This window comes from Lissotriton vulgaris, chromosome 11, assembly GCF_964263255.1.
Source record: "Lissotriton vulgaris chromosome 11, aLisVul1.2, whole genome shotgun sequence".
NCBI lineage: Eukaryota > Metazoa > Chordata > Amphibia > Caudata > Salamandridae > Lissotriton > Lissotriton vulgaris.
The window spans coordinates 956,563,734-956,590,598 of NC_141699.1; the positions used below are offsets into that span (position 1 = coordinate 956,563,734).

Consider the following 26,865-nt stretch of genomic DNA (forward strand, 5'->3'; position numbering starts at 1 on the left):
AATGTTGATGATGTGTTGGGTTCCAGACCTGAGATAACACACCTGTGTAAAACCACTCAAAGCATTAACACAAGTGGTTGTTTTGGCATAAGGTCTCTTTAGCACTTGTGATCGCATGTGCATGTTCCTAAAATGCCATATTGCTCTTTTTAAGAAGTAAGGGCCAGATGTAGGTAAATAGTATTTATCTTTCTAAAATACCGAATTTTACCGATTTGGTATTTTAGAATCAGTAAATGCTATTTAGCAAAAAATTTGGTAAACATTACCGAATCGGTAAGATTAGGTATTTACCGAATCGGTATTTACCGATTCGGTAATTGCCATTCATTCCTAATTACCGATTCGGTAAAATGGGGGAAACATTCAAGGGTGCCAGGGTGTCACTTTGACACCTTGTTGCACCCCTGAATCGTGCTTGTGTGCAGATGTGGCACACATACATGCCCTAAGGGCATGTATGTGTGCCACATGGCACAGTTGAAAATGCACTGATTTGCATTTTCAAAGGTATTGCTTATTTACCACCAACTTATAGTTGGTGGTAAATAACGAATCCTAAAATGCGAAAAGCACTCATTTGAGTGCTCATTTAGGCCACCTACATCCCAAATGCACAATACCGGTCGGTAACGGCCGAAATTCGGTAATTTCTGCCGTTACCGACCGGTATTGGTCCACCTACATCTGGCCCTAAATATCTACATATTTAACATCACTTAATTCAATGAAAAAGATGCACAGTCAAAGACTTTATGAGCATTTCTTCAACAATCTCAGTGCTCTCTCTATAAAAAAAAAATATTCAGCATAAACAACCTGAATTTCTGAAGGGCAACTGGGCAAGTAGGTCTGTGATTCGGTTGCTTCAGGACTTATTAAAAGCCAGGGACTCCTTCCATTATATCTTTCAGCATGGCCAAGGCATCTAGTCGCCACTAATTTAAATTTAAGGCCACAAGCTAAGAATAATATACACAAAGGAAGACACATTTTTATTCACTGTGCAAATGCCTGACTTGGACTGTATTTGGATCTTTTAACAAGCAACACAATTTTGTGCAGGTGGCTACAGGGCACAAGTCGTAAAAAAATAAGTGGGGGGACGGTGTCACCGGAAGTGACGTCACGACAGGAAGTGATGTCACGGAAGGTGCCGAGCTCTTCGTCCCAGAGAGACCAAAGAGGGAAGTCCAGCTGTTTCCGTCCCCCCGGTGAAATAAGTGGGGGGACGCAGTCCACACCCTTGGTACCCCGACTCGAGCCCTGGGTGGCTACAACAGGTAGGCACCAACACTCATTTTTGTGGACCTGGACTAATTTTGCATCATCAGACTTCGTGCCATAGCGACTTAGAGACAGACACGCAGAAAAGGGAGAATGAAAGAGCGAGACAAAGATAGAAAACAGTCACCAAGGGACAAAGCCAGGGTCGTTTTGCAGATCCTGCAACCCCTGCGGCACGGAGCTCGCCCACCTTCAAGGGTAACCCATTCACACCAAGTTCTAAGAATATCTGTGAGAATATGAGAGTCTGAAAGACACCTCCCGCGTTCTGCAAGGGGTGCGCCATTTTGTATTACCCCAACGGAGAAAGCAGGTGAAACACAGCCTGCATGAGTAAATTAGAGAATCAGGAAGTGTGAGGCGATGGAAGAAAGAGTCCACAAGACTGAAAGAAAACCATGCTGCCTTGATATTCGCACCACTGGTAATAGACAGTACAGGTTGGGGGCTCCCAAGAAAAACCCTGGGTCCCTGCACTCATATATTTGTTCACAAATTAAGTAGAGCACATACATCAAAAACCTAATACATTACTACACATTTAGCAAAGTGAAATTATTAAATGTATTGAGCCCCTAGCCTTGCTAACTCTTTAAAAGCCAGCAGTGTCTCTCTGGTCTCAAAAACATTCGGTCACTTCCTCACCTTGTTGGTGTTACCTATGCAAACGAAGTGCACAGTAGCGACAGTGGTCGAAAAAAGCACAGCAAGGCGACTGGAGGAAGGAAAAATATGATGCCAAGCTCGACTGCAAATATTTCTCCAACCAGCAAAACCGGGGGTTTATTTAAAGGCATTTCAATAATTCATAAGGAATTGCATGCACAGAGTCCCCATGGTAATAACACATATTCCTGCGCGTGATGTAATGTGACACTTCCCATAAATGCACAAAATAACTACATAATTTCTGTGAAATTAAAACGCGAAAAAACACTCGTGTTATGTTACGGTAGGGATTTGTGACACACACACGACACTTCATCATCTCTAACCAGGGCGCAGACCATCTGGCAAGGCTTTTTCAGTGAAGCCTAGAAGGTATTTCGAAGCATCTGGAGGTACACCGTGAGGAGAGGAGAGCAGTAGGACTACGGAATCATGGGAGACTCTTATGTAATCAGTTACTTCTGAATATTCGGATGACTGTGAGAGTACAAGGCAATCTAAACACCTGAGCCTATCCCACATCACAAACTGCGCCTGTGTTGAACTGCAACCATGGCAGGTTTGGTTCAATCGCTACTGTATGCTGAATGTATACATTTTAACGTCTGCCAGTTACATGGGCTTTTGCCGTTGAAGGTCGTCTTTGTTAATAGAATAAGGCCAGTGAGAGCACGAGAAGGCTGGTGAACTTGTCGGTAAAGTTTCCAAAAGGGGAAATGGTGCAGGCTAGACTAGATCATTAAAAACTTTCCAGGTAGTTATGGGAGTTGTAGAGCTAAAACTGGCTTGTCATGGAATACCTCACCCCTCACATAAATTAATGAATATGTCTTCTCAGTTTTTCTTTGTGGGAGGGGGGGGGGGGGGGAGACTTGCAGCAATGACAGGCAAAAACTTTGTTTTCAGTGGTTATTCCACAAGCTTTACGGTCATGATCTCAGTTTATGCGAAAACGCCTGTGTATACGGTTGATACCGGGACTGGCGTTTGCTATGGAGACATGTTCACCTGTGCACCTTCTTCCCCCCACTAAAGACCGTGCTCCCTTGTCCCAGTGTCAATGTTCATGTCTCAGTGTCCCAGTGTATGTCGCTCTGTCTAGAGGTAGGAAAGCAAGCACATTAATAGGAATAACTGAGCACCAGCCCAGCCAAGGGTCTGGCCTCGTTCTAAGAATCAGAGCACTGGCCCAGCCATCAAAATCCTGTGACATATGCCAAACAAAAGTCATGCAAAAACACTAAACACACACTACACTCCAAAAAAATGCATTTCTTCAACATTTAAAAGTGTTTCCCTTTAATACAACAAATTTTCTTCCTTTACTGAGTAATATATATCTTAGAACTGATAATTCTAAGCAACGACCGAAAAAAATTCTTGAACAATGCCAATAGTGAAGAAAGAGATACAGGCCTATACATATTTTTGGGATGTATGACGCTACGACGCATACCATCACAACGCGTGCTTTTACAACGCGTCTTTAACAACGCAAGTCGTTACAACTTCCTGTTGGACACAGCACAGGAGGGAGTTTTTAGAGCAATGACCATAAAAATTAGACCAACATGGTTCTGCCCATCCTCCAAGCCCATAGGGGTCTGGGGCATTGCTCAGGGCCAAGGATCCCTAACTCACTCTCAGGAGCTTAATCGCCAGCTGTATAATGAAATGAATGAATGGAATGATATCATTAAAAAGGCACTTGTAAAGCGCATGGCTACCATAAGGCCTCCCAGCGCTATAATGTGAGGAGAAAATAGTGAAAGGATTACAAATGTATGAAATGTGCTCAGGTGAGTCCTACCTGAAAAAAGCACGTGGAGAATTACCTAATCATGAGAAACAAAATATAAGGTCACAGTATTAATTAATAGATCAAGGGGTTACGCTTATTTGTTTGTTTCAAAAGAAAGGTGGTGTGAGTCATTGCTATCGCATTCCGCCTCACAACAGTTTTAATCTTACCTAATGTACCCACTAATAAAATCAAATAGCCGGGATACATTAGGGTATTTTTTATTCATTGACCTGGATCCCCTTACTGTCCAGTAGCTTTTATCTAAAAACTCCCTCCTGTGCCAAGATCAACAGGAGATTGAGTCCACCCTGGAGGTACTGTCCTAGCAGGATGGGGAGAGGTTGCCAATGATGAAGCATGACACAATTTTGTGAGTGAGGCTTCCTCTTCCATCAGCACTTGCTGTGACTGCCCAAGTGTGACTACTTGAATGTTTGTTTTCAATTGTGCTTTCTACCTGTAGCTGCCATATTTCTTGCGATAACTGTCTCTTTCTAGGAGGGTGTACAGCTGCTGATCTCCTCTTCTTTCCGGTGTGTTTGGTGGGAGAAAGTAACTTCCATAAGTCTGATGAAAGTGAAGACCGCAGGGTTGAAGGTTGTGTCTGATGAAGGTGAAGAGAGCAGGTGTGAAGGCGAGGTGAGTTACTCAGGGTGTCCCAATTAACTCACTCATTTGGGCGGAAGTTATGTATGACTGCTTGTGTTCTATTTTTCTTGAGTAAGTGTTTGCCTTGGGGGCTATGAGAGGAATGTTTTCAGTGATATATATAATTGCTTGTAGAAAGATGGTTTTCTTTAATAAATAGATTGGCAATGCAAAATGCCGGGTTTTATGACTTTTCTGAGGGTCAGGTTGACCTGTGAGGTGCAGAAGCAGAATGCAAACTAATGTCAGAACTATCTAAAACAGAGATAGGTTTTGCTATGAAACACTGCTTGTTGAAAGGTTGCCCTGTGAGCAGGACAGCCTTCCTTGAGTTTATGCCCCAACAGAGCAGTAATGGGTATTTTCTTTAAGATACACTTAGGCAGTTGCCCCAGTCGTCTCTGTGTGTCACAGTAGGTCTTGAATTTGACTCGGTGGAAATCCAGTAAAACGTTTGAGATTGGGGATATATGATTTCTGGGTGACAGGAATAGCCACAATATGTGTATGCAGCTTGAATCCCCTGAAGTTTATTAACAAAGAATTTGTTGAGGTTTAAGTGTAGGATAATTACATTTTCTAGGCATGCTAAAACAACAAGATCAGAGCCTCAGTATGCCACATTTAATATAGATATGGGAGGATGAAAGAAGATGATCTTGGCTCATTTATTTATGTTTCATAATAATGGAGATCCATGAGTAAACCTAGGTGGGTGGGGCACAGGTCCAGGCTAGTAGACCACGGTCTGTTATTTAAATGCTCCTTAGCAGAAAAGGCTTTAGAAATTCAGCTTCTGCTCGTGACTGCCTACTTAATAGGGGAAAAGGAAGGTTTTCAAATGACTGATGCAATCAAGATGTTTCTAGTTCTTCTCAGGCGAATCGCATTCCACAGTTGTTATTGATGGTCTTCAGCTTCTAAACTATCTTCTTTTGGAAACCAAGTGGCCACGAAACTTAGGATTGTTCCATACCAGGCACAATGTGTGGCTGTGAGAAACTTTAACTGTACCTAAGCTTCACCTCGGACTCCTTGTAGTTTTCTCAACAGTGAAGTATTTAGTTCTTGCATCTAGTGTTAAAAAATGAGTGTTACCATGTTCTGGAGCCTTTCAATCAGTACTTTGAAAGGCATACATACAGCCCAGTACAATAATCCAAGTGGGAGCGAGCCATAGCAATGAATATGGCGGTCAGCTGTGAACTACAGACTGGCATTTACACAAAATGGTAAGTTGATGGCAACACATTATAAGTATGAAACTTATCCTGGGTTCAGAGGTTGACAATGAACACAAATAGGATTTTGTTACTGGAACTACTCTTACTGGAATTGGCCACAGATGCAAGGACCAATCGTCTAATGCCTTGCCTACTAAAACTCTTATTATTTGCTCCATAAATGTTTATATATTTTAATAGCTTCCAGCCATCGAAATGATATGAAACCCCCCACCAATAATATGCCATCAGATCTACAACATAATGGAGCTCCCAATCCACGAACTCCTCAGCCCCTCTCATGTGTTCCCATGCTGCCGGATGTACAACATAAAACAAGGATTCTACTTCGAAATGGATATAATTTGTTAAAAGTTTGTCAAATGGAAAAATAATGTTAAAATACTGCTCAACTATTTAGATCACTAACTCGTTTGCACACGTACAATCAAACATAATATTACACACGTAACCTTTTCCTATTATCAAGATTTTCACCAGAGCCTGATCGCTAAGAGACGTAAAAGTGAAAAGGTGGACTGGCATTTTCCCAACATAGTGGCCGTTTTCTAAGCACTAGTGTTTGGAGTTGGAGATGGGGGTTACTAAATTTGGTCTTCATATTATTCAGTGAAATATGCAGTCTGAGCTTCAACACATTAATTTTACTGCGAAATGAATCAAATATAAGAAGCCAGGCGTGTCATATGCAGGAGCCATGAATCAGAAGGCAGGTTAAGACTAAGTACTCAATAATACTGAGATTACAAAAGAATCATGCAGTGAAATATGTGCCTTTAAGAGAGAAAGCGCTGCCTTCAATTAAAGAGTTAAAGAAAAACATAAGAAAGAAGGATGTGCAGTTAGTTAGAGGACCATCAGTCCTGTAAATGTCAGGATTAAGAAAAATATAAACATTTTAGATTATAAATGCCACCTTTACCATGGATCACGGTGATTAAAATGTACCCCAGGAATACTTGGAGAGGGTTGTGTTTTCACACGTCTTGCGGGGCTCAGTATTACAGGAACCATTTGGGTGCCAAATGGTAATCTCGTATTAGTAAGAAGCAAAGTGATGAGCACACAAAGCAATAGCTCGAATTGCAATGTTAATAGAGAGGGAACCATTAGTGTTGATTTATATATGGTGTGTTATTTGAGTTATTTGATATTGCATGCGCTTTGTATTGGTTTATTCAAGTTATTAGATCTATTAGCTATAAGTACCAAGTTAAGAAATAGAGAAGGAATTCAAACAGAATATGGTAATCAATTTTAGAAAGTACTTCATATGGAAAAAGATGAAAATTGGCATGTACATTAATGTATATAACATGTCTCTAAGCTTTTTTATGCAAATCCCCTAACCAGGGTCGGCTTTAGGGCGGTGACACCAGTGAGCCTGCACTAGCGCTAACCCGGAAGAAGTGTGTGTGGGGTGGAGGGGGCGGGGGAGGTGAGCGGCACTACCCTCAAGAGGTGGGACACTGAGTTTGACAATAACTTACGATTTGAAAGCACCTGATGCAGTTCCTTGTGCGTCCAGCTGTTGGGCTGCATTAAACACGTCATGATAACTCTAGTGGGGGGGGGGGGAATAGAGATTTGGGTTTGTCTAGTGGCAGCTTTGACTCACCATAAGGTAGCACAGAGAGTTAACATGCCTGCTGCAAAGAACAGATCTGTATTTTATGTGAATAGCTGAGTGGATTAGTAAAGCCAGCCTTAACTAGCGCTTTAAAACAAATTAAATGTATGTGAGAGAGTGGGGTATGAGTGGCACGTTTGCTGGATAGTAGTGAGGGAATCCGAGGAGGTGATCACGGGGAAGTGAAACCCTTCTAAAAACAGCAACAATAATTCTTCTCAGGGTGAAGTCACAAGCAAACCCTAAATTAACCTGTGCTCAACTCTCGGGTAGCTTTGCCACAGAGCAGTCAGGCTTAACTTAGCGGGAATGTGTAAAATATTTGTGCAATACATAGAACAGTTACACAGTGAAAACATACCAAAAATGGATTCCACACCAGTTTAGAAAAAATGAATATTTTGAAATAAATTAAAAACATCGAATCAGAAGAACCGGAGATCATCAATTTTAAAGAGCTTGGTTAAAAATAGCGGTAAAACGAGTAAAACTCATCTGTGGACATCTGGTTGCCCCGACTGGAACAAAGATACAAACTCTGGCTGACCGCTATGGAGCACAGTCTGGCTACTGGGATCCAATTAGGCCCGCTAAACAGAGTACCGTAAATCCTGGTTTGCGGAGCGTTGTGATGATGCGCATCAAAGATGCATTGGTTCCAAGAAACAGTACAGCTGCGATGGTAGATCCTGTGGCAATGATCTCGTTGATGAGGGCTTGCGATGCAAAGACTGGAATAGAGGATGTGTAGCCCAGTCCTGACGATGCATCAGTTCCGAAGAGCAGCGAGCCAGCGATGTGGAGTCTGGAGTCGTCATTGAGGCTTTCGTTGACGAGGCATGCAAGGCCCATGCAGGGGACGTGTCAGGCTGTGGCGGTTCTGATGTGGCGACGGGCTGCTATGTGGTTCTTTGCGGCAGATCCTATACATCCTGTAGCAGCGATGCATCGCTTCTGCTTAGGTTTGTGCCACACAGCAGAGGAAATGTGTTGGTTTCCATTGGATTCACAGAAGCAGGCAGAGCACCTAAGGCCCACTTGCTAGGGTTCAGCACTGGGGTGGCACCACTTGGCAGGGAAGACTCACAGATGGCAGAGTCCAGGTGCAGGTGTAAAGTTGTTGAAAGCCTGTTGTGTCTCTGAGGCTTTAGATCAGAAGGCCAGCCAACAAGCCTCTGGAGTGACTCTGGTGTTCTGGGTTCAAGGGATGCAAGTCCAGTCCTTCTTCCCAAGGCGAGAGGGCAGCTGGTCAATACAGCAAGTCATCAGTCCATAGGAGTGGCAGTCCTTCAGCCTCACAGCAGTCCTTCATCTTGGCAAAGTATCCACAGGTCCAGAACTATAGGGGGGACATAGGGCCTGAGGTCCAATATTTATACCCAGTTGTGTCTTTGAAGTGGGGCTGCAATGGCTGGTCTGAGAGATGTTTAAAGGGCTGCTGAAGTGGGTGGCATAATCAGTGCTGCAGGCCCACTAGTACTATTGAATTTACTGGCCCTGGGAACATATGGTGCTACTTTACTAGGGGTGCATGAGTAAATTAAATATGCCAATTGTGTATGAGCAAATGTTACCATCTTTTAAGGAGTGAGTACATGCTCTTCAGCACTGGTCAGTAGTGGTAAAGAGTGCAGAGTCCTAAGGCCAGCAAAAACTGAGATCGACAAAACTGGAATGAGGATGGCAAAATGTTTGGGAGATGACCACCATAAGGATGACCGGTCTAACACTACTTCATTTACACTGTGGTTAATATTTCCAAGGTCTCATACTTTGCTAATCCAGCTTGATTTTACCCAAACAGAAGGGGATTTGTAGAAAAAAAACTCATCTACATGGCTTTTCATCGGCACTGGTTTTCAGTACAAATTAAAGTCATACGATTTATACACTGCACCACATTATGCCATGGACCAGCACATCAGGCAAAGGGAAAGAAAAACAAGAAAGAGACACCTGATACATGTGATTAAAATTGAAACTTGAATAGAGAGAAGAAGCTAACTACTTAATTAGGTGAGGACAGAGGAAAAGTTGATGCAATCATGCCTTTAATACATTTGTCGAAACTGCCTGCTTACACAATTATGGCAAAAGGAAGGCCAGAACAACATTCTTTATTGTGGCATTTTTAAAGTTTCAGCTAACCTCAAGCAAAGATATTTGTGTTAATTTAGATACAAATCCTGCTTACCTTGTGTTTAGCAAAATTGCCCATTAATGATCGTGATTTCTTTCTTTCTTTCGGGTCAGAGTTCTGTACATAGAAGAAAACAAAATGGGTGTGGTGGTTTTAGACTGGTCATGAAGCACTTATTAAAAATATAACGTCGTGAAATAAGCTCAGCATGAATCAGTCAGTCAGTCAGTCAATCTACTTTATTCGATTAATTAAAATCATAAAAGTACAAAGACAAATCTCAAACATAGACAATATAACAAATTAATTTGACTTAATAAATAAAATACACAAAGTTTCTTTACACTTAAATAAAATACTAAAACATGATCCTACCCCTTGTCAGCATGAATAATTTAGAAGAAATGTAGGATTTTGCAATAAGAGTGAAATCACCACTGCGTATGATGGATACAGATTTTGGCAGGGTCGGACTGGCGTATAGGGGAATAAGGCAGTGCCTGGTAGGCTGGTCTGACAGATCGGTGGGTGGGTTTTGTTTTTTCTTAGGTAGCTGTGGGCCGGTTTTATGGACAGTTGGGCACATTTTTACTGTAGATTTCCTTGATATTACCACTTTTTAAGCTCACTCGTTCACTAATGGGGGTCGCTTTTAATTTGGTGCCCGGTCCTATCTATTTTCTGTCACAGTCCGACCATGGATTTTGGTTTATCTTAAGATAGTCTTACAATGGTATTACTGAGGTTTACAGATGAGTGTCTGATATTTCTATGTGATATACATTTAGGAAGACATAGCTTCAAGTGTTTTTAAAGATATGTGGAACGATATAAAGGACAGTATATGGTAATTGAAGAATACTATTTGATTACATTTGGGATATGACAACAAAATATTGAGAAATATTATTTCCAAACTAAAATGGAAACAAAGTGTCCTGAATCACAATGGTAACAAATATTTAGTCATGTCAATGTGCATTAAACTCTGCAACTCATACAAAACGCAGTCGGAGATTCTTTCTTTTATAAATGATAACATAAGGAAATCCGTTTTGTGCATCAATTTATGTCAAACTCCGGCATCTTCATATATAAGGTTCACCCAGAAGGTTTATTAATGAAGGAAAAATGTGTTAAGAGGGTTGTAAAAATGGAATATCAAGTCCTGATTTTGTGGTACAGTTGGCAAAGGCCAATAGCAGGAGAAACCATTAGTTTTGTTAGAACTATGACTCATGACTAACTACCAGCAGTAACAACACTTCTGCCAGAGAACGAACTACCTTTGCAGAAGTGCAATACTTGAGCCAACAGCTTACAGAATGTAGTTTCAGTAATTCCATGAGATGTCACCGTAGTTATCGCCTATACTGTAATGCAGTAGTGCAGTAAAAATGTTTAGATCCTGGCATTTTACCTCCACTGCTGCTTTAAGATCTACTTCTAAAATGCGAGGGCCAGTGTGACAAGTGCCAATGCAATCATGCTCTGAAATTAGGTCTCCGAAAAAAATATAACACCTAGCTTTCTATAGATTTCAAAATCACGGGGATTGATTCAATTGAGGAAGCTAGAGGCTGGAATCTAATACACATTTAATATAACAGGTTGCCTCTAGGACCAAGGATTCAACATTTTCTTTCAAAGGAAGGGAGAGACTCTTCCCCACTCTTCGGTTCAACTAATGAACAGAATTACTTGTAAGCTTTCTATTTAGTGGTTCAGCAAGCACATCAAACATTCATCTATCTACACAAATAATCAATATGAACTCCAAACATTCATTAGAAAATGCTTTTTACTTCATGATTATTTCATTTTCTTCTGTTTACGGTATATGTGCTTCAAAGACTATACATGTATTTGCCTTTTGCATATTAATACATCAATACAAGAAAGAGCAATAATTATACACAGTGCATGAATCAGAAAACATTGGTATAAAATAGCAAATCATTTGAAAAAATCAAAAGGTCCAACTACATTCTACTCATGTACCGGGATGTTAACTACTTATCCTCGATACTGTCTTTGTGTGTGGTCCAAGAAAAGGGGGTGTAGGTCTGAGAGCGCTTTTAAAAGACTTATCGGTGTTTACACCACTATTAGTTGGTTAACCCGATTGTTTAACATTTTCTTTGCTTAGGCTATGGCGATGCTCTTGGCCTTGTGCAATGGGAAGGTGAGTGGAGGATGTGCCGACGCGTTTCGACCTTCTAGTTTGGACCTGGGTGATTAAAAGAAGGTCTCCCTCAGGCTGATGTAATTTCCTAATGTAGGACACTGCTGTCGATTTTGGTCTACAGACTGTAAGGCTCTGAAGCGGCTCTCAATCTTGGTCGTGATGTCTCTCCGATTCTCTTTATCAGTCCGTTTTCAATGTGATACTGTACAGGCTTCTGTTCGGAGATCCGGTACTCCTGTTAGAGGTATTTATTTGGCTATCTTATCTGTCAGGGCTCCAGACTCTCTGTCAATACCAGCATTCACGCCACGGCTTCGTCTTCATGCATTCTGGCATCTTATACTTCGGCGGTCGATGAAGACCTGGGATTAGGTATTTCACTAGGCAAGGTTGAGACTAGAATTCTGGTGTCAGTGAAGCCTTCCCAGCCCTTTCTCACAGAACCCGTTACTGAAGCCACTGCTGCTTCGATATACTCCAGGGAAACCTTCTGTATGCTACCAAGGCTGTTTTGATGTTTTTAATGTCTTAGGTAGCATAGCTGGCATTGTTAAATTGGGGATTCATGTAACTGGTGCCTGGGGGTACTTGTATCATTAAGGAGGTTTACCTCCTTTCTTTGAAGTAATTTCCAAAATTCACACGTTCATACGCAACTCTCCAAATTCCAATCATCTGTCCTCTAGTCCCGAAATAGCCTTGGAGTTAGAATCAAAGTTAATCTGGCATATAATAACACACCTTCTTCAACAAATACTGATCAGGTGTGAGTGAGAGGTTTAAGAAGTACACACTCTACACACCTCCATGATAACTTTTGCTGTTCCAAACGCAATAGCCCAGCACAGAAGATCAACACATCAAGATTCAAGCTTATCTCTTCTAGCATCAACAAGTTGCTTGTTCAGCCTCCATATGCCCTCCTGCCAAAGAGAACACCAACACTTTCACCGCCGGTCCATCAACAAAAGCTCAGTAGAGCCTTGAAGTCAAGGCAGGGCTGGTCTCACACTGTATGAGCAGACACTATCTCACCCAAACTTGTGAAAACAGGGCAAGGAAAAAGCAATATTACTCTCAGGTTTGTAAAACCTCCAGCCGGCTGCTGCTATTAGCAGAGCTCAGGGGGCATGGGGAACACTCTCTGATGCTGGGGCGCTAAAGCACAACTCTCCTGCAGTTCTCCTACTCTGTTGCAAGCCAGCACCCAGCCTGCTACTGAAGTGTGGGTCGTGGCCAGAAGACGGAACGCAGAATTCATGGGATGCACAAAGATGGCAGGAACATCCCATACCAGCCCTGAACTAAACCTTATACTCTCCATTACTCCTGTGGAAGCTCTTATAAAGAATGGTGGTCCTGGAACTCAGCCAAGAAGTGCACATACTATCCCACTAATACTATATATCGGCTCCGCCAAGAAGATATTTTACTGTCCTTTACTAGAGCAGCAGCTAGCGCAGAAGCCCTGCTTCGAAGTGATGTTAAAGATTTTACGACCCTGTTGAGATGTACTGATACTACTAGAGAAGGGTTACATTGCAGCAAGCCAGTAAACAACTATAAAGCAATCACTTACTTACAGATTGCTCTCTACACTCTACTCCCAGTCAAGGTTCTGCCTAGTATTTTACCTCTGGCATACAAACTGTATCATTTCGAGTGCACCTCCAGCATCTCTTAGGGTGTATTCTCTGTATAGTCAGCATTGGTGAATGGATTATTTTAGTGGCAGACTGCTTTCTGCAAGATGTCTGAGTGCAAACAGACCATAGAGTGGCCTCCTGATCATCAGACAATATAGGTTATTGGGACACTTTCTCAAATGTAACAATGTGATTTTTTTCCCTTTGGGAAGTTTGGCAACTCGTCGTTTGGGCAAAAGCATGGTGAGTGCTTGTAAAATCATCTGCTGTTTTCCTGAGGACTGTATTCTGTTGAATCTTGTCCTGTTCTTGTTTTGCAACAACTACCGGTCTTCTTGGATTTGTTGTTGCAAAATTGTCTGCCCCTTCATCAGATTATAATCCTATCAGCTGTAGATTGGTGATCTGGAGCACTCGTGTACTCCCTCTTCTAACATCACCTAAGAGTGTGCATACATAGATTATTTATTGGCTTTTGAGTCAAAGCATTGGGATAGAATCAAATAATTCATAAATATTCAGGTATGGCTTCTTAGTCTTCTCAAAGCAACTCCCCCTGAGCACATTTATGACAGGTAGGAGGCACTTTTTTTTACTTAAGATAACTTCTTTCTTATCTTTCCAAACAGCCTTCTCTCGATATTTCACTGCCCTGTTATAGGCAGATGCCAGGTTCTGTCTTGTCGATCTCCTTTAGTCATAACCTATTTTTCGGCCTCCCATACTTTAAGATAATCTACCTGCTATCCAGCAAAATAAATAGACATTGGGAAATAATAGCCATAAAGAACTATGAAACATACAGGGCTCCGATGTAATGGCGGTTGGATTGCCATTCAAAGACTGGCCAAATACTTTCCTAAATCAGAGATGAGCAACTTATTAGAACATTTGAATGTTGAGAGCTACATTGAAGAAAATGGAGTCGCTCCAGGTTATATTGGCTGGTATAAGCCCGGAGCTCCAATGTTTGTCTTCAGGTTTCTACCTTTTTAATTTAGAACATTCTACCCTTAGTGGGTGAAATATTCTAATAGACTTATAGCCGTTACGCCTCACTCTATACCTGTTGTTAAAGGCCCTCACCCGCGCAATAGACCCTCACCTGTGGCTTGTGCCTATAAATCGGGTTCTGGGCCTTTAATAGCTGGTACAGCAGCAGCTAAAAGTAAAGTAAAAAACCTTACTTGGGAATGGCTGAAGCTAACTAAAGCAGCGTAAAAAAAACTACACTTAAAAGTGAGACTCATTCGAAGTGTTATGAAGCAAATAATGCTCATGCAGATGTTGTTCAGGTGACTTTGATATTGTGTCTACACACAAACATTCTCTTTTGGGGGGGTTACAGATGTATGGTAGCAATCCAAAGGACTGCCCATTGGAGGGTGAAGGACACCTTTTAGTCTAGGTTTGCTTCTGTGCAAAATGTGCCAAAGACCAAGACCTCATAAGTAACATTATTAACATGTGTATGACTGTTAGGCCTGGCCCTTTATGCAGGGTCACCCCCAAAATGTATACCTTCCTCCTCCCTTTTTTGTGTCCTCGTTTTTATTGGCTTTAGGACTCTGGGCACTTTATCACGGCTAACCAGTGCTAATGTGCATGTGCTCTCTCTTTAAAATATGGTAACATTGGCCTGTCCACAATTAGCAATTTATTTACTAACAAGTCCCTAGTAAAGTCCCTTACATGGGCCCAGGGCCTGTACATTACATTTTACTAGTGGGCCTGCAGCACTGATTGTGCTACTCACTTCAGTAGCACTTTAAATATGGCTCAAGCCTGCCACTGCAGAGCTTGTGTGTGCAGGTTAAACTGCAATTTTAACCTGGCGAGTTTACCAACTTGCCTGTCCCAAACCTTCCCTTTTATTACATATAAGTCACCCCTACGGTAGGCCTTAGGTTGGGCTACGGGCATGGTAAACTGTATTTAAAAGGTAGGACATGTACTTTTGAGTTTTACACGTCCTGGTAGTGACAAGCTGCTAAATTGATTTTTCACTACCGCTAGGTCTATCTTTTCCATAGGTTAACATTGGGATTGCCTTAAAACATATTTTAAGTATAATTTCCAATTGAGAAAAGATATTGATTTGGAGTGTGAGGACTTTGGACTCACAATTTAACATTACAACTGATGGTGAAGTCGGATTTTAGAATGTAAATCTGAAAATGCCACTTTTAGAAAGTTGGCGTTTTTTTAGTTTAACCATTCTGTGCCTCTGCCGGTTTCTGAATACATGTCTGGGTTGTGTGACAGCTGGGCTTTGTGCATTCTCCCTAGACCAGAGGTCTTAAAACTTTTTTCTCTGAGCCACCCTAACTAAAATGTTTTAATGTCAGGTCCCCCCTCCAAATATTTACAGCAAGGATTAAGTGAACAGGAGGGACAGATCTGAGCGGAGGGGGGCCTGGCTTATGAGATCATTTAAGGAGTGCTTTTTCTATAGCTCATAAACCACACTAAATATGAGACTTATAATCAGCAAATGAATCAAACAAAAACAGTTATGAACCAAAAATACTGCCCCCTATAATTTTGCACTCCTGGATCCCAATGTAACTACACTTGCTGCACTAATGATAACTTCCGTCCTGAGTAGCAGGCTATCTCCTCTGCCTCTTATTTCCTTTCGCCACTGTGCCATACCATCACTTTAATCTTTAAACAGGCCCTCTGTCCCTTGCAGAAAAAAAGAGCTCCCACATGGTGTCTTCCTTTATCTGCAATGGTGCCCTTGGTTGTAATGTTAGAAAGGAAAAAGAGCTCCCATGCACCTTTGTTAAAGTGAGACAGTCATAACTGTGATGGGGTAGGCTTCTCTGAACCCATGGCCTCAGCGCTACTGAACCTGCATCACTAATGTTAGCAACTGCCTTGCAAAGAGGGCAGTATCCACTGCCCTTTGTTAAAAACATGGACTCCCGTCTAACCACACACCCTTCTCTAGCATCTCTCTGAGACCAAACAAAGGAGACTCCAATGCTTTAATTTTCTCCCTCCTGTGGGCTAATTATTCTTTCTGTCCCTTTATGTTAAAAAGTAGCAAGTTTTCCAGCCAATGGATTTGTTTAGGTTCCTACGCCTCAAAGCTCTTGTCGCTACCAGAGCCATTTTACCACACAAACCAACACTTTGCAATAAATTACTTCAGCTCATGTAACTGGGCCACATGGTATCGAAAATATACAAAATTATTTTCCCTATGCCTCAGAAAGCACACAGGAAGTGCAAGCGAGACTGGGAAAAAGAAACCAACTCCTCTAATATGGTATTCGATTGGGACAAGATTCACCTCACCCCTTTTTCTAACAAAATATCTCCGATACTCTCTCAGAGCAAATTCATGTTGATAAACAGATCGTACTAGACCCCAGACAATCTTTTTAAACTCAAACTCCTTGATAGCCCCCTCTGTTGGAGCTGTAAAACCCAAGTTGGTGACCTGGCTCACATGCTCTTTTATTGCCTACTATTCCAAACATTCTGGGATAAGATTTATAATTATATTCAACAAATCTTCCACTACCGACCGCCCAGGGACTTCGCATATGTCTTACTGAGGGTAACTGACCCGAGAATAACAAAGGAGCATGACAGACACCTACTGGATCTCATGTTAACACTGGCATGTAAAGTCGTCTTGAGTAAGTGGAAGAGTGCTTCCGATGTTTCTTTCAAAATTTGGCAGGAATGGCTGGCTGCATTAAGGGGAGCAGATAATGACGTTCATCATTCATCACCTTGGCGAAAACCTCACAAACAACTCTGGAGCTTACTTGACCCACTGGAGCTCTGCTACGACCCGCCGTAGGCCAGTTTGGTTGTTACACCTGTGATCCATACCTCTTTTTGTCACCTTAATGGGCATGTACATCGGCGCTGTGAACCGATGTCTTGAGCGAAGCTTAGTGTCACAGGTTACACTGCTGCTGTCCAGCTTTCCTCCTTTTTCTTCCTTTCTCTCCCCTTTGCTCTCTTCCTCCTTTTCTCCCTATCCTCCATCACTTTTGCTTTCTAGATTGAATATCTTATGCATGGATATCATGCTTAATGCTTATTGACTGTAAAATCTCTGTTTGTGATTCGTTACGCTTATTTCTCCTGTGACATGTATCTGGGTTATGTGGTCCTCATATATGTAACTTATGTGCTCGCCCATGCTTTATTCTTTGTACTCTTTTTGCTTATTTTGTACTCTTTCAACTCTTAAATAAAAAGATTTGAAATCAAAAAGTAGCAAGTTTATCCTGGGTACTAAAGCTAGCAAGTAAAATCGGCAGCTACTCCACTTCATTTTAAGACAGCCATATTTGAGCAGCAGTGGCCATTTACACACCATACAACATTACCTGCTGCACTAATGGATGGCCCTTTTTAGATATATAAAAAGGGCTCCCTTATTTCGTCTCCTTCCCTGAGGTATCTCTCTGAGGAAGCAGCCTCTGACCACTTGTAACCATAAATATGAAGCTGCCACACAGTTCTTCCTCTTCTGGGCCATCTCTGACTATATTTATGAATCCCACTATTTTCCTCTTTCTCCTGGACCATTACTCTGTGGTCCTAGGGGTCAAGAGGATCAGAGCTCTGCATCTGAATAGAACCCTGCTGACTTCCTCCTTGCTAGCCCCTGGATGCACCTTTGACAAAAACAACTGCCCCGAATGGTGAATGCCGTCTTTAGGGTGCCTCTGCTTGAAAGCCAGGGTGGGGTGGTAGTGCAGAAAGTTAAAGAACATACAGCTTTTTCTTTTGTTTGCATTTTAATATAGCGCGAATTTGATCCGAAGGTATCAGAGCGTTTTGCATGAGCACCAGTTGCATTACAGACAAATACGTTGATTTTTTTTCAGGCGCAGAGAGATTAAGGGATTTGCCCAGAATCATAGGATGCTTGAGCCTTCCGCCAAAACTCAGACCTGGTTCTCCAGCTTCAAGGCCGGCCTCTTACCAGCCATTAATTGATTGAGTCACTTAAAGCCAGAACAACTGGAAATAGGAGGTTCTGAGGCAGCAGCTTTTTAGGTCGCGCCTAGCGAAGGACCTATTGTTGGCGGTTTCGGGGGAATGTGAGACAGCGTTCGGGCACGCGCCTCGCTGTCTCAGATTCCTTCGAGGGCGCGCACGGCGCCGTGCACATCCCATGCCTCGCATTCGCAGCCTCTCTCAATCACACACAGTCATGCATGCGCACACACATTCCCACGAGCACACACTCCCCCCCTCCCCCCCAGGCATACACACACACACACACGCACGTATGCACCCCCCTCCCCCACCACTCATGGGGCTCACGCGCACACATACGCGCGCACACACACACATATCCCCCCTTCCACTCACCGTGCTCTTTTGTCGCGTCGCCTCGCTGAGCTCCTTTTCTCTGGCGCATCTCCACACGCAGGGCACTTCTCTGGATTTTCACGCTACCGCGGGGCTCTCCCTCCATGATGGGAGCCCCGCATCAACGAGCAACACCTGCCTCTTCCGGCCGCGTCACAGGCCCTGCCCATGTCACGGGCAAGGATGCCTGACTTCCTGGTTTCGCCCCCGCCGACAACACGTGCAGCAACCTAGACCGGTAACTTGTTTATTAATTATAATCATTTGTGTTGAAGGCTTAAAGGTCAGGCTGACCGAAAATTGGCTAGTGTGACCGGATGTTCTGATGATTGTGTAGCTTAATTGCTGTAAAACATCGCGATATTGGTTTATGACGGGAGTATAACTCCAGAAGTGTAGAGAATGTGATCACTACACTGCGCTCACACGTAGCCGTGTAGTTTCTTTCACGGCCATCGTGACGTCAGAGCTATGAAGATGTCGGCATCATATTATTGCGCTATCACAGCTGTTCGGATACCCAGATCACTTATTTTAAATGTGAGATTCGAGGGTCCCCATAAATCGGTTTCAACGATAGAACGTATGTACGTCAGGCAGCGACCCCTGCTGGCCAAGGCGTACCTTTGAGGTAAAAAAAATCCTTGTTATTTCATAGTGCTTAGATGAGCAGATGCGTTTTCTTTTGTAGCGTCCATTGTGAACCGAACCTCCTCTGGGCACAAGGGCGTTCAGGGACTGGATTTGTGCCCCTGAAATGTGAAGGATTGGGAGCACTGGGGCATGAAGCCCTGCCCACTGCCCCCCCCCCCGAGCCTGTCTCAATAATTGCAGTGCCAATTTTAATGGTATCCAGCAATATTACCTCCTCACGTTGCCCACCAGTGCTAACTGCTCATTCTACCTCAAGTGACAGCGCCTCACACTGCCCACAAGAGCCCGCTTGTGACTCTGCCCAGCTACTCACATTGCCAGGAACTGTTCATATATCCCATTAACACCAGCCCCTTGCACTTTTCTCTAGTTCCTGCTCACCAGTGCCAGCCCCACACTCTGCTGCAATATGACAGCTTCTCATGCTTGTCTGCACTGCCCCCCCTTCCCCCAGTCCTCTCATAACTTGCTCTGCCATCGAAATAGAATGTGCCTCGAAGCCTGCTGTACCGTAGACTGCCTGCCTCGCACCCTTCTACACACCATTGCGATCACCACATACTGTTAACCACCCCCACACTTACCGCTCAGTGGGTTTCCCAAAGCTTGTTTGTTGTTAAAGTGCCCCCCATGTCGCACTTTAATTTTATTGCCGGCTGCGCTTTTCTTTATAGCGGCTTGCCGAATTTACTTTAACACAGCATTGTTTTTTGCTAAAGAGCCCCCACGGTTGCAAAGGCGTCCACACCCCTTTCTGTATGCGACGCTTGCCCGGATCACTTTAGAAATTGCACAACTCCGTAGGCAGTGGTGGCGTGCAGTGTGTGGCATCAATTCCTGGTTCCCTCGGTCTCACTGTTACGGTAAAATGCAGCATTTTAATTGTATTATTTATGTGCTGCTTGTAGGGTCAGTTTTACGAGCGCCGCACTCCATCACCTTTCTTTCACACCCGGCGAGGGGGGTTCTTGCCACGTCCTCTGATATCAATGATGAGCACAGTTTTTCGACTGTCTACGGGATCTATAGCTTATTTTGCTCACAGGCGGCTCAATTTCAGATGATAATGTGGGGTTTCTTTAGGACATCTCTGCCGCTACAGTTAGGATACTTGTGTCTGTGGCTCCGTGAGGTGCCATATCTAAATTCAGCTTTTTCGACAATAGTTTATTGCAAACAAGTGTCTTTCTTTAAGGGGAGTGACATTAATACCAAGTTTCTCTAATACCGAGGTTATTTCCGTAGTCAAGGCCCCCACTGCTGAAGTCACCAACAAAGTAATAGACACGCTCTTGTAGGTTTTATTTGTAGTGGAAGGGCAGGTAGTGGAGGCCATTTACTCGTACCCATAGTACATCATACTATTTTGCACAGATGAAAGAGGTGTGTCCCTGGCTGTAACAGGCACTGGTTGGCCCTTTCCTGGCCCCTACTTCGCTCTGGAACACCCCGTGCAGCAGTGTGCCAAGGTCCGTTTTATACATCTACTGCTGCAGGTAACTATGCGTGGAGGCTCCTCTTCCCTGCCACAGTGCAGGCTGGATGTTGAAGTCCTCAATACAAGAATACAGGTGTTCCACACAACGATGTGCTAGAGCGTGTTTCATAGGGCTACTGCTTCAGGTACAGTTGCGTGAGTGCCCCTCCTCCTCCCTGCCCCAGTGCAGACTGGATGTTGCAGTCACGAAACAACACCACAGCACCACCCAGCACCACTCAGCACCAGAGCAGCACCACTCAGCACAACAGCAGCACCACTCAGCACCACCCCAGCCTCACTCAGCGCAACCCCAGCATCACTCAGCACCACCACAGCACCACTCAGCACCACCACAGCACCACTCAGCACCACCACAGCATCACTCAGCGCCACCACTCAGCACCACCACAGCATCACTCAGCGCCACCCCAGCATTACTCAACGCCACCCCAGCACCACTCAGCACCACCCCAGCATCACTCAGCACCACCACATTATCCCTCAGCACCACCACATTATCACTCAGCACCACCACAGCACCACCACAGCACCACTCAGCACCACCACAGCACCACTCAGCACCACCACAGCATCACTCAGCACCACCACAGCATCACTCAGCACCACCACAGCACCACTCAGCACCACCACAGCATCACTTAGCACCACCACAGCACCCCTCAGCACCACCACAGCATCACTCAGCACCACCACAGCATCACTCCGCACCACCACAGCATCACTCAGGGCCTCCACAGCATCACTCAGGGCCTCCACAGCATCACTCAGGGTCTCCACAGCATCACTCAGGGCCTCCACAGCATCACTCAGGGCCTCCACAGCATCACTCAGGGCCTCCACAGCATCACTCAGGGCCTCCACAGCATCACTCAGGGCCTCCACAGCATCACTCAGGGCCTCCACAGCATCACTCAGGGCCTCCACAGCATAACTCAGGGCCTCCACAGCATCACTCAGGGCCTCCACAGCATCACCCAGGGCCTCCACAGCATCACTCAGCACCACTCAGCACCACCACAGCACCACTCAGTGCCATCCCAGCACCACTCAGCACCACCACATTATCACTCAGCACCACCACATTATCACTCAGCACCACCACATTATCACTCAGCACCACCACAGCACCACTCAGCACCACCACAGCACCACCACAGCATCACTCAGCGCCACCCCAGCACCACTCAGCACCACCACATTATCACTCAGCACCACCACATTATCACTCAGCACCACCACAGCACCACTCAGCACCACCACAGCACCACTCAGCACCACCACAGCATCACTCAGCACCACCACAGCATCACTCAGCACCACCACAGCATCACTCAGCACCACCACAGCATCACTCAGCACCACCACAGCATCACTCGGCACCACCACAGCATCACTCGGCACCACCACAGCACCACTCGGCACCACTCAGCACAACCACAGCACCACCACAGCATCACTCAGCGCCACCCCAGCATCACTCAGCGCCACCCCAGCACCACTCAGCACCACCACATTATCACTCAGCACCACCACATTATCACTCAGCACCACCACAGCACTACTCAGCACCACCACAGCACCACTCAGCACCACCACAGCACCACTCAGCACCACCACAGCATCACTCAGCACCACCACAGCATCACTCAGCACAACCACAGCATCACTCAGCACCACCACACCATCACTCAGCACCACCACAGCATCACTCAGCACCACCACAGCATCACTCAGCACCACCACAGCATCACTCAGCGCCACCCCAGCATCACTCAACACCACTCCAGCACCACTCAGCACCACCCCAGCATCACTCAGCACCACCACAGCACCTCCACAGCACCACTCAGCACCACCACAGCATCACTCAGCACCACCACAGCATCACTCAGCACCACCACAGCATCACTCAGCACCACCACAGCATCACTCAGCACCACCACAGCATCACTCAGCACCACCACAGCATCACTCAGCACCACCACAGCATCACTCAGCACCACCACAGCATCACTCAGCGCCACCACAGCATCACTCAGGGCCTCCACAGCATCACTCAGCACCACCACAGCACCACTCAGTGCCATCCCAGCACCACTCAGCACCACCACATTATCACTCAGCACCACCACATTATCACTCAGCACCACCACATTATCACTCAGCACCACCACATTATCACTCAGCACCACCACAGCACCACTCAGCACCACCACAGCATCACTCAGCGCCACCCCAGCACCACTCAGCACCACCACATTATCACTCAGCACCACCACATTATCACTCAGCCCCACCACAGCACCACTCAGCACCACCACAGCACCACTCAGCACCAAGCACCACTCAGCACCACCACAGCATCACTCAGCACCACCACAGCATCACTCAGCACTACCACAGCATCACTCAGCACTACCACAGCATCACTCAGCACTACCACAGCATCACTCAGCACCACCACAGCATCACTCAGCACCACCACAGCATCACTCAGCACCACCACAGCATCACTCGGCACCACCACAGCACCACTCGGCACCACTCAGCACAACCACAGCACCACCACAGCATCACTCAGCGCCACCCCAGCATCACTCAGCGCCACCCCAGCACCACTCAGCACCACCACATTATCACTCAGCACCACCACATTATCACTCAGCACCACCACAGCACCACTCAGCACCACCACAGCACCACTCAGCACCACCACAGCATCACTCAGCACCACCACAGCATCACTCAGCGCCACCACAGCATCACTCAGCACCACCACAGCATCACTCAGCACCACCACAGCATCACTCAGCACCACCACAGCATCACTCAGCACCACCACAGCATCACTCAGCACCATCACAGCATCACTCAGCACCACCACAGCATCACTCAGCGCCACCCCAGCATCACTCAACGCCACTCCAGCATCACTCAACGCCACTCCAGCACCACTCAGCACCACCCCAGCATCACTCAGCACCACCACAGCACCTCCACAGCACCACTCAGCACCACCACAGCATCACTCAGCACCACCACAGCATCACTCAGCACCACCACAGCATCACTCAGCACCACCACAGCATCACTCAGCACCACCACAGCATCACTCAGCACCACCACAGCATCACTCAGCACAACCACAGCATCACTCAGCACAACCACAGCATCACTCAGCACAACCACAGCATCACTCAGCACCACCACAGCATCACTCAGCACCACCACAGCATCACTCAGGGCCTCCCCACAGCATCACTCAGGGCCTCCACAGCATCACTCAGGGCCTCCACAGCATCACTCAGGGCCTCCACAGCATCACTCAGCACTACCACAGCACCACTCAGTGCCATCCCAGCACCACTCAGCACCACCACATTATCACTCAGCACCACCACATTATCACTCAGCACCACCACATTATCACTCAGCACCACCACATTATCACTCAGCACCACCACAGCACCACTCAGCACCACCACAGCACCACCACAGCATCACTCAGCGCCACCCCAGCGCCACTCAGCACCACCACATTATCACTCAGCACCACCACATTATCACTCCAGACCCCCTGGCCCTCGCGTTTCCCAGCCTTCCCGCATTACCTACGATGCTTCCACCCTCCTAGCCCTTAACCCCGGCTGCTCCACCAACTGCGTCCAAGCCGCTCCTGGACACACCCATGGACCTTTCTCATGCTACTCCTGCAAATTCATCGGTACCGTCACCAACTCCGCTACGCTCACATCTCAGACTCCCGACTCTACCCGCCTACAATGCATCCTTCTCAACACCCGATCGGTCCACAGGCACGCCATTGACCTTTGGAATCTACTAGACACCATCTCTCCAGACGTCGCCTTCCTAACAGAAACATGGATGAACGCTTCCTCCGCCCCAGACATCACCATTGCCATCCCTGAAGACTATAAGATAACACGTAAGGACCGTACCGGCCACACAGGAGGAGGAATCGCTATCGTCCATAAAAAATCGATCCACATCTCTACCAGCTCAGACGTCAATCTCGCCAACTCTGAACACCTTCACTTCCAGATCCACATCGACCCCAAGACCACACTCAGAGGCACCCTCCTATACAGACCACCAGGACCCCGCGCACAATTCAGTGAAGACATCACGGACTTCATCACGCCACACGCGCTCCCCTCCAAAGATTACATCCTTCTGGGAGATCTCAACTTTCACCTTGAAAAGAACAACGACCGCAACTCCACCACCCTGCTGGACAACCTCGCCAACCTCGGACTTAAACAACTGGTCACTTCCCCCACCCACATCGCAGGTCATACTCTCGACCCTATCTTCACCTCCAGCAATCACGTCTCCTTCAGCCACACTACGGCTCTCCTTTGGACTGACCACAGCTGCGTTCACTTTACCTACAACAAGCCTAAACTCATCAACCACCCCCAACCAACTCTGCAAAGAAACTGGAACAAAATCACCATCGACCAGATCTCCTCATCGCTCCTTCTAAACACCCCAGCCCACTCTTCTAACCCAGACCAAGCCGCCACCAACTTCACCCTATGGTTATCCAACAGCGCCGACATCCTAGCACCATTGAAAAAACGTCAAAGCAAACCTGGCAGCAAGAAGGCCTCATGGTTCAACGATGAGCTTAAGAAGTCCAAGAAACTCTGCCGCTCCCTTGAAAAGGCCTGGAAAAAAGACCCAACCACTAGCACCAAGGACGCCTTCAAAAACGCTACCCGCATACACCACCAATTAATCCGAAAGGCCAAGAAAACAGCATTCAAGGATCGACTAGATAACAACGCCCACAACAGCAAGGAACTTTTCAACATCGTCAAGGAATTTACCAATCCCTCTGCCAACTCCAACGACATCACCCCCTCTCAAGCCCTCTGCGACTCCCTAGCTTCATTCTTCCACAACAAAATTGCAGACATCCACAACAGCTTCGACAACCAACCCGGACACCAACCCACCCATCCATATGCCGAACATTCACCCCCTTTGAACACCCTTAACGACTGGAACCCAATCTCTACTGAGGACACCATCCGCCTGATGAACTCCATCCACTCAGGATCCCCCACAGACCCATGTCCTCACCACATATTCAACAAAGCAGACTCCATCATAGCACCGCACCTCCGAGACGTCATCAACTGCTCCTTCAACTCCGCCACCTTCCCGGAAAGCTGGAAACACGCTGAACTCAGCGCCCTTCTGAAAAAACCCCCAGCGGACCCCTCCGAACTCAAAAATTACCGCCCCATCTCGCTCCTTCCATTCCCGGCCAAAGTCATCGAGAAAGCTGTCAACAACCAGCTCGCCGCTTTCCTCGAAGCCAACAAATCCCTCGACTCCTCACAGTCTGGCTTCCGAGCAAAACACAGCACTGAGACGGCCCTCATCGCAGCAACAGACGACATCCGAACTCTACTGGACAATGGAGACACAGTCGCCCTCATCCTCCTCGACCTCTCTGCAGCCTTCAACACAGTCTGCCACAGCACCCTTTTACAACGCCTCAGAAACATCGGAATACAAGGAAAAGCACTTGAATGGATCACCTCGTTCCTCACCGGAAGAACCCAGAGAGTCCGCCTTCCACCATTCAAGTCCGAGGCCACTGAAGTCATCTGTGGCATTCCACAAGGATCCTCACTCAGTCCCACCCTCTTCAACGTATACATGAGCCCCCTCGCGGCCATCGCCCGCCAACACAACCTCAACATCATCTCCTACGCGGATGACACTCAACTGATCCTTTCACTCACCAATGACCCTAGCACCGCCAAAACTAACCTACACGAAGGAATGAAAGAAGTTGCCGAATGGATGGAACACAGCCGTATGAAACTAAACTTGGATAAAACAGAAGTCCTCATCTTAGGTACATCCCCCTCTGCATGGGACGACTCTTGGTGGCCGGAAGCCCTTGGAAAAGCACCCATCCCGACAGACCACGCACGGAACCTAGGCATTATCCTGGATTCTTCACTTTCAATGAACAGACAAGTCAGCGCCGTCTCCTCATCCTGCTTCAACATCCTTCGCATGCTCAAAAAAACATTTCGCTGGATCCCCACCGAAACCAGG

General features: G+C 45.9%; 1 protein-coding gene across 2 annotated transcripts in view; it reads right to left on the reverse strand.

Moving 5' to 3' along the window:
* PLCH1 (phospholipase C eta 1) overlaps positions 1 to 26,865 on the reverse strand; it is an 897,070-nt gene that overhangs the window by 111,660 nt on the left and 758,545 nt on the right. For both annotated transcript variants that reach the window (XM_086944121.1, XM_086944120.1), the window contains one exon: positions 9,477 to 9,539. In XM_086944121.1, coding sequence (XP_086800247.1) covers positions 9,477 to 9,539 — 63 coding nt within the window. The remainder of the gene's footprint in view (positions 1 to 9,476; positions 9,540 to 26,865) is intronic.